Source organism: Bactrocera neohumeralis, chromosome 3 (genome assembly GCF_024586455.1).
Source record: "Bactrocera neohumeralis isolate Rockhampton chromosome 3, APGP_CSIRO_Bneo_wtdbg2-racon-allhic-juicebox.fasta_v2, whole genome shotgun sequence".
NCBI classification, from domain to species: domain Eukaryota; kingdom Metazoa; phylum Arthropoda; class Insecta; order Diptera; family Tephritidae; genus Bactrocera; species Bactrocera neohumeralis.
In genome coordinates, this window is record NC_065920.1 from 1,307,332 (window position 1) to 1,316,491 (window position 9,160).

A 9,160-nucleotide genomic window follows, 5' to 3' on the forward strand; every position below is an offset into this window, starting at 1 on the left:
AAAATAACTTAGTAAGAAAAAATACAGTTTTCGTTGATAAGCAAATGTTATACTGTATTAGCACAACTACACTGGAAGTCCACCTGAGCACGTCTAGGTATCTTTTATATCATTTCTTTCATTATCCCTTGGCCTTATATAGTTTAGGTGAAATCCGTTGATTACGACAGAACTTAAAAAACATTTTGGCCAACAAATGAAATTATTAAATCAAGTCGCAAATTTCAAACTTACAAACCATTCGTACACAGCATTCTTTTCTCTGTAAGCATAAAATATAAACACACAGTACCAGCTAAATTGAATTGTACTCAAAATTTATTATTTGTTTTCTACTTAACAGTAACAATAATTTAAAGATCAAGCACAAAATCATTTTTAAAATGATCAGCACAGAATAAAATAAAAGGGCACCAACTCAACTCCTATGGAGTTAAATTGTAAAATATTTTTTTTTTAATTTTTTTGCTTTTGGTTTTTGTTTGACTAAAGTTTAGTAATTTTCAGTAGTTCTGACATAATTGACGCCGGACGGCATTGTCACTTTGTCGTAACCTTTTGGGAACAGTTTGTTTGCTTCCTCGTCGGTCACAGTGGGAAGAATCATGACTTTGGTGCCAGGCTGTATTTGAGGAGAACAACAGAAACAGTTAGTAACAAATAAAAGTGAGTAAACGCAGTGACACTTACAGTCCAGTTGGCGGGTGTGGCCACAACCTTCAGCTTGTCAGTCAGTTGCAATGAGTCCAAGCAACGTAAGATCTCACTGGAATATTAAATAGTTTTGGTTGTTTGAATATAAATATTTTAATATTGAATTATGCGTGGAACTCACTCAACATTTCGGCCCATGGACATGGGGTAGAACATCGACACACGAACTTTGTGATCGGGGCTGATGATGTAGAGTGCGCGAATGGTTTTGCCGATTTCCGGGTCACGTTTCTGCTCCTCATCCAGCATGCCGAAGAGTACAGCCAAATCACGATCAGGGTCTGCAATGATCGGGTAGGGAAATTCTCCGGGAATATCCAGACAATAGGACTTAATATCGTTCACCCAGTCAACGTGTGATTTCAAATCATCCACGGAGTGAGCCAAACACTTGGCATTACGTTTGGCGAATTCTGGCTGATGAACGGCGATGCGTCCCAACTCGGTGGTGCAGACGGGTGTAAAGTCCGAGGGGTGTGAGAATAGGACGACCCATCTGTGAAATAATCAGGCATATGGAAATTTAAGTAAGTACTTTGTGTATGTAAAAAACAGTTGATTTAAAATTTAGAAATATTCACTCGCTTCAAAATTAATCTTTATTATTTTAATGTCTTTTAATTATCACGTGCTCTTATCATTGAACTTCAGCTGTATTTACTTTAATTACGCTATCTTAACATGTGCAATTTTATACGCTTGGTCGCTTAAGAATGTATGTACATACATATGTTTGTACATATGTATTTTGTGATAACGTATGTCGTCCAAGTGCAATTTACAGTTCAGTGTAATTGAGTTTATTTCCATTTGGATAACAATGCAAAAAATTGTAGACTTACGAGTTTCCTTGCCAATCGTAAAAACTAATTGGACCCTGGGTAGTCTCAGCTTTGAAGTTCGGCACAGTTGCTCCCAAACGCATTTTAGTATGTATGTTCGTATGTATCTTTTATATATTTACTCGTACAAATGGTATTTCTCACGAAAGTGATATTTCCACAAAACAACACGATTTAGACACGAAGACGCTTTTTCACAGACTGATGACAACTGCGCGCTGCAAAGGTATTTATATACGCGAAGCTTTCGTTGTGGGTCGGTTAATTGAACGACAATCGCTTATTCTATTGTTATGCTCCAGCTATTCGCCAGCCAGTTGAGCGCTTGGGCATTGATAACAGGTTTTAATGGCGGGGGACAAGTGGAGGAGTGGCTGTCAACTTTATCAGCTGCTGAGAGTGTTATTGAGTCGAAATGATTTCGATAAGCAGCCTTTGCTCCATTGCGAGAAGGGTCGATAGCACGTACGATTATGTTGGGCAGGGGCTAAGTAGTAAAGATAGATGAATTCGCGGCTTCCTTCCCCAGTGTCTTCATTGCTACACTTTAACTCTTAAGTACAACAAAAAATAAATCATGATTTCACAATATTTGCTTCTATGTAAGAATTTCTGAATGCCATACTAATTTTGTATTAAAATTCCGTGTAGCTTCAGCGTTATACTACGGAGATTTCCATCCATATTTATAAGCGCGTGTGTATGAAGTATATGTATATGTATGTACATGAGTATAAATATGTATATTTCCATAAGTATTTGCTCGGTTTCTAGGCGTAGTGTGATCTTCGAGTTACAAAGGGAATACTTATAGAAAAGAAGAGTAACAACAATAACAAGCATTGACAATGGTATTAATTTCTCGATTTTTTGTGTTTAACATGCAAATAAGTCAACAATCAGCGGAATTTTGCATACACTGGAGAACAAAAGTCTTCATGTGATTCATTTAATTTAGTTGTTGAGACTGAAGGTAGAGGAAAGATCCTAACATGTTATCTAACAAGATTCCGCCGGATGGAAAGCCTTTAAATGAAAAAAGGATTTTTTTTCCAAAAATTTAATAAATCTGTTACAGGCGAAAATATACAAAAGCTTCTTCTGGGCTTCGCTCATAAAACTATAATATATATAAAAATAACATATCATAAATATTTTATTATCACTAGGAGCCTGTCACTTTTGGAATTTTGCAACTATGCATAATAATATGGGCATATCTATATACATTCGCGACTTCGAAAAAAATAATTCTCGTTTTATTACTACAGTAAACGCATAGATAAGATAAAGATAATTGCATTTATAATATTTTTATTTTATACCAGTATTATTCAATATTAGTTAATTTATTATCCGTGATATTTTGTACAGCTCTCCTATAGAGAGCTACGCCCATTTTCGAAGGCTACAACCGAGTATTGGGTTGAATTGCTGGAAATCGCTTGTTTATAACTCGGCTAATATGTCAGCAGTTCAACATAAATGAACAAATATCTAGGTATGTGCGTAAACCACAAGCATTTTCATAGCTAACGACCTCAATCTGAATTAGCGAACAAGTAAATTTTCTCGGAAAATCGGCAGTGGCAATGGTATTTTCAATTATGTTGATAAACATATGCATATATACATATTTACTTGTTATAATTCTAAGCATGCACATTGTGACAAAAAAGCACCCGGAAATTGTAATTAAATTCCTCGGGTAAATGATATTAAAAAAATGTATTTACCAAGTTGGTAGGACTGTCCTTAATTAATGTTCCAAATACAAGTATGAGGTCGATCTGCCAAAGAGTTTGTTTACAGCAGTTGCTTAAGTCGGTACACCTCAGTAGTGCGCTGGGTTTTTTACTATGAATAAAAATATCGAACAAAGAATTTGTCCAAATTTTGTATTCTGTATTTCTAATCAAATTTCGTTTGTGAAATCGTTGTAAATGTTGGAGAAGGCTCACGGTGATTCCACGACTGGTACAAAGACTTCAAAGACGGTCGAGAGATCGTTGAAGACATGTCTCGAAAATATTAAAAAAGTGATAGATATGGTGCTTAAAAATTGTCAAGCAAGTGTTAGAGAGATAATGGCTGAAAGAGAGCTCGACATCTCTCGCGAGTCCGTTCGAATGATCTTGTTAGATATTTTTGGTACGAAACACGTTCTAGCTCGAGCTGATTTTTTTTCAAAAAGAGTTCCGTAAACATTGGTCTCTTTGGACATGCTTGGTCGCGTGAATTCCGATCCGACATTCATGGAGAGCTTCATAACTGCGGATGAGACATTGGTTTATGAGTTTATCATGCAAACAGGTCAACAATCAGCGGAATGGAACCCGTTTTGAGTCGATCGAAGAGATAAAACAAAATTCGCTGAAGAAGTTAAATAACATCCTAACCATTCTTATGAAAACTGTTTCGAGGTCTGGAAAAATCGTTGGCATAAGTCTATTACATCTGGTGAAGAATAATGAAATATTTTGCGTTTTATTTACACATATATTTATGTATAAACATATATGTATATATATACATATATTTGTGTATATGTATACATCATTTTATTGTTGTTTTCAAAAAATGCGCTGTGTAAAAATGAAATAAAGTACAGAATTATAAATTTTTACAACAGCTATCAAGAGCAGCAATTTATGTAGCAGTACGTATGTACATATGTCATTTATTGTCAGAACCGAACACGCGCTTTTGAATACAAATCACTTGGCTCAACTATAACCACCCGGCTGTGTTTATGTTTATGTCCACTGGAAACTGATAACCTTCTGAGTTCCAAGCGAATTTCATCACAAACCGGGTTTTGCTGGTTAGGCTGTGTTTGATAGCAGCGCCCAGCCAAACACTAATGGCGAGCGGTAAAATAGATACAAAAACATAAATTATTATCAAATTTTATTATTATCACGAAGTAATATTTTAGAGCACAAACATATACATATGTATATAATACTACATACTTACACATACATAAACATATCGTTACATCTGGTAAACATTTTTGAAACCTTGGGTCGGGAGTTTGAATGCCTTTTTGTTCATCAGAGCGCTTTCCCGAGTATTTGATCCACACGCTCTGGTTTACAAAGTATTTATTACATAAACACACATTTACATTCTTTTGTGGTTACGCCTACTTAATATTTATACCTAAAACTAAATTTATGGCGGGCGTCAGAATGCTGCTTTACGAATATGAACAAGATGACCCAATAAGAGTAGACGGGAAATTGAAATACGCGCTGAAGTGGGCCTGGGTTCGATCCTGGTCTCAGAAAAATGCTTCTAATGATGGCCATCAGTCACTGAGCTAAGAGGATATGTACAGTATGTGAAAGATTTCAAAATCATTTTAGGCAATCAGAGACTCTGAGGAGTTAAATTTCCAGTCAGTCACTTTTAGTGATGCATGGGCGAGATGTGGTATATGGAATCATATAATATAATCATATGTTTTTCCACAAGGTTTTCCATTTATATAATCAGCGTAGGAATTCCTCGTAAAATCTTCATGTTTACTAAAATTTAATTATTTTAAATATTAGGGGGAACTTTTTTCACCATAGAAGCTAATATATCTGAAAAGATATTTCAAATTATATGTGCTTTATTAAAATAAGATCGATTGGGTTGGCTTCCTATAACAGCTTTATATACTAAACTAGTCGCTAAATATTTAATTAGCAATTCTAACACAATATTCTCTTTTGTATATTTGCCTAGTACACTCAGATTTTTTCTTCATATTTATTTGTACTTTTTTGAGAAGGTAAATGTTGACAAAAGTACGACGCTACTAGCGAAATGCAACCAAATACAAAACACAAATATGGGTCTGTCGCGATTGCTTACTTGAGCGGTAGGAAACGCCAACTTGACGTTAGTTTTGCACGTTTGATGAAATTCTCCGCGCTCATAAAACCTACTCAGCCATGTATAGACACACACCCAGCGAGCTGCCATAATCGCATGCAAACGATATAGCGTAAAGGCGCTTACGAGGGTGTGTGTGTGTAAGTAATCGACAAATAGAAGTGTATAAAAGGCAGAACAGTGCTGGGGGCCGACATCAGAAAGTGTAAAACTGTGCTTGAGTTAAAATCGAAAAATTGTGATCGATCTTTTGCTTAAACAAAATAAAAGTGTTAATTTTGACGAAAAAGCGTAAATAACAAGATTTAAAAATGCGTCTAGGAGCCATAGTACCGAATTTCAAAGCTGAAACCACCAAGGGACCCATCAATTTCTACGATTGGCAAGGAAATTCGTAAGTCGAAAATTATCAATTTTAGAAAATAAATTTGATTTTGTTATGATTAGCCAGATTGATAAGGGTGCGCTGACACGAATTTAAATTGATAAAATTACTCGCTAGAGCACAATTTATGATAACAATATTTTCATATATCACGGTCATAGACACATCGTAGTAAAATTGTTCGCTTTCCACCTAAGGACGTTCAAATATAAATTTATATATATGTACATATGTACATATAAATGCTCATAAAAAATTTTGAGAGCCAGCCAGAGGTTAGCTGAAAATTTCAACTATATGATGCAGTTAAAATTAAATACTCAGCCGTGAGGAGAGAGTATAATTTGGTGGGGATCTAATGTGCAATTTTGACTTATGCATTTCATTACTAAGTACAGATGATGTTATACAATTTTTATTTGCATAGAGCGTTGCAAATATCAGTTTCGCATTCCGCCATTATCGTTCTATTCGAAAGTAGGTGTGACCATAAATAATCGTAAATCACACATACACATACAGAAAAGTGTATTTTAATATTCGTAGGGTGTCAGGTTGTTTGCAAAGTATTAATTGGCTTGTTTATTGAAAAGGCAACGCACGGGCACACATACACGCAAATATAAATATTTATGGATGAAGTGATAGGGTGGTGCTTTGTAGCTTAGAATTGCATTTGAGCTTGTTCGTTGATTATTTTAATGTCATATAAAATTTACACAGCTGGGTTGTTCTATTCTCACACCCCTCGGACTTTACACCCGTCTGCACCACCGAGTTGGGACGCATCGCCGTTCATCAGCCAGAATTCGCCAAACGTAATGCCAAGTGTTTGGCTCACTCCGTGGATGATTTGAAATCACACGTTGACTGGGTGAACGATATTAAGTCCTATTGTCTGGATATTCCCGGAGAATTCCCTTACCCGATCATTGCAGACCCTGATCGTGATTTGGCTGTACTCTTCGGCATGCTGGATGAGGAGCAGAAACGTGACCCGGAAATCGGCAAAACCATTCGCGCACTCTACATCATCAGCCCCGATCACAAAGTTCGTGTGTCGATGTTCTACCCCATGTCCATGGGCCGAAATGTTGAGTGAGTTCCAGGCATAATTCAATATAAAAATATTTATATTCAAACAACCAAAACTATTTCATCTTCCAGTGAGATCTTACGTTGCTTGGACTCATTGCAACTGACTGACAAGCTGAAGGTTGTGGCCACACCCGCCAACTGGACTGTAAGTGTCACTGCGTTTACTCACTTTTATTTGTTACTAACTGTTTCTGTTGTTCTCCTCAAATACAGCCTGGCACCAAAGTCATGATTCTTCCCACTGTGACCGACGAGGAAGCAAACAAACTGTTCCCAAAAGGTTACGACAAAGTGACAATGCCGTCCGGCGTCAATTATGTCAGAACTACTGAAAATTACTAAACTTTAGTCAAACAAAAACCAAAAGCAAAAAAATTAAAAAAAAAAAATATTTTACAATTTGACTCCATAGGAGTTGAGTTGGTGCCCTTTTATTTTATTCTGTGCTGATCATTTTAAAAATGATTTTGTGCTTGATCTTTAAATTATTGTTACTGTTAAGTAGAAAACAAATAATAAATTTTGAGTACAATTCAATTGATGACTTTTAAATACGGATTTATATATGTATATAATTTATTCAAATACATATTTACGCACTCTGAGTGTCATAAGCTGTGGACACTGGGCCTGCGGTCGTTCTCGAAGATAGAGTGGGCAGTGCAAGTGAAGTGGCAGTTAGCAGTTATCTTTACGACGCCACAGTCGAAACTATACTGCGGAATGAATACTAACATTCTGACAAACCCATACATATATGTATATGTATCAATTGTATGAACATACAAGCACTCGTATGGTATATAGACTGCCGATGCGACCACAGTCGCTATAGAATTTCAAAATAATGTCTGTTTCGCAGCAATTGTCATGCGTTTGTCTGCTCCTTCTGTATTGCTCCCCAAGGGTATGTTGCATGCAGCACGCCATTTGTGTAGCGTCTCCTCTTTGATACTTTATCGCATTTTATGTTGTTTATAAGTGGCAAGTGGTAAGTGCGTGGCTTGTATGTTTATGCTGCATGCCACATATGGAGTGCTGCGTGCGGCAGAATACAAATGTCACTTTGTCAAACAAACTGCTGCCCGACCGCAGTCAAGTGACCGCACGAACTGATAGGTGGGCTAGTAAGCAGGCAGTCAGTGGTTAAATCATATGGAGTAGTTGTTGCTCCAACCAGATTCGCATTACGTTCCTTAAAGCTGTTTTAGATACCGGAAAACAATGTTGCACAGACACCTGCAGACATTTCGATAAGCCTGTGGACTCAAAGCCACGAAATCACTGACTCATCTCAGGCGTACGGCTGCTCTTCATAGAATGGCACAGTAGGATGACGGCGATAATTCGACGATGCGGATCTCGATCCTTTTGGAATGACTTCGAATAAACGTCGACTTCTTTTTATAACTCAAACCACCTTTAATATCAACGCCGTTTGATGGAAGGAAGGAGAGATACGCTTGCAGAAAGAGTAAGAAACGGACTCTTATTATTTTGTAGTGGATTATGCCGATGCAGCGAAGCAAGCATATTTCTCTTTCGATATTGAGACAGTAGTCGTGAACTACCACACTGTGCGGTGAATTAGCGGCGATGCGTATGGCGGCACATTTGTCGTTTTGTTGTGCGACAGCTTGTTGCAATGCAACCGTTGTTTGCCGATTTGACGCAGAAACGCATGTAAAGATCGCCTATCTGTGGCGTAAGCCGAGGCAAACGTGGAACTTCAGACATGCGTCCGCGTGAACGTAAACATGCCCACGTCTACACATGAATAACTAAGAACTGCTCAAGGCATTCGTTTGCTGCTGCGACACGCGTGCGACGCAGGTGACGAAAAATACCGTTTTAATTAGTTTGCCTCTGCGCAAGGCAGCACGCCACGACCAACGGCGCTACCAAGCTGCTCTGCCTATTGGCCCACCACTTCTTATATCGTCCGCTGCCTGCTACAGCACTGTTACCCAGGAACATCGACTGCCCAGAAGAACCACCACGGTTGCATGTTGTTGGTGGCAGAGACTTACTTTGACGTTGTTGCGTATTTGTTATCTGCCAAAGCGCCTGCAACCTTGCGCCTCTTCAAATGTGCGAGCCAGTGCAGTATATATGTATGTATATGTATATATAATATATATGTGTATGGATCTGTAGATTTGCAGAACTAATTTGGGCATCAGATAACGCATCAACTGCGGCGAGAATCCGAACAGTGGAAATCAGGAAGCTT

At 37.6% G+C, this 9,160-nt stretch overlaps 2 protein-coding genes across 2 annotated transcripts; one reads left to right on the top strand and one right to left on the bottom strand.

Moving 5' to 3' along the window:
• Positions 1 to 296: 296 nt before the first annotated feature.
• Positions 297 to 1,771, bottom strand: LOC126753821 (peroxiredoxin-6-like). Its single transcript, XM_050465532.1, has 4 exons — positions 1,557 to 1,771; positions 836 to 1,210; positions 691 to 766; positions 297 to 622 (listed from the first exon to the last, which is right to left on the bottom strand). The coding sequence occupies exons 1-4, from the start codon at positions 1,637 to 1,639 to the stop codon at positions 494 to 496; spliced, it is 663 nt and encodes a 220-aa protein (XP_050321489.1). The 5' UTR covers positions 1,640 to 1,771; the 3' UTR covers positions 297 to 493.
• A 3,858-nt stretch (positions 1,772 to 5,629) lies between these two features.
• Positions 5,630 to 7,464, top strand: LOC126753820 (peroxiredoxin-6-like). Its single transcript, XM_050465531.1, has 4 exons — positions 5,630 to 5,838; positions 6,553 to 6,927; positions 6,997 to 7,072; positions 7,141 to 7,464. The coding sequence occupies exons 1-4, from the start codon at positions 5,756 to 5,758 to the stop codon at positions 7,267 to 7,269; spliced, it is 663 nt and encodes a 220-aa protein (XP_050321488.1). The 5' UTR covers positions 5,630 to 5,755; the 3' UTR covers positions 7,270 to 7,464.
• Positions 7,465 to 9,160: the final 1,696 nt, after the last annotated feature.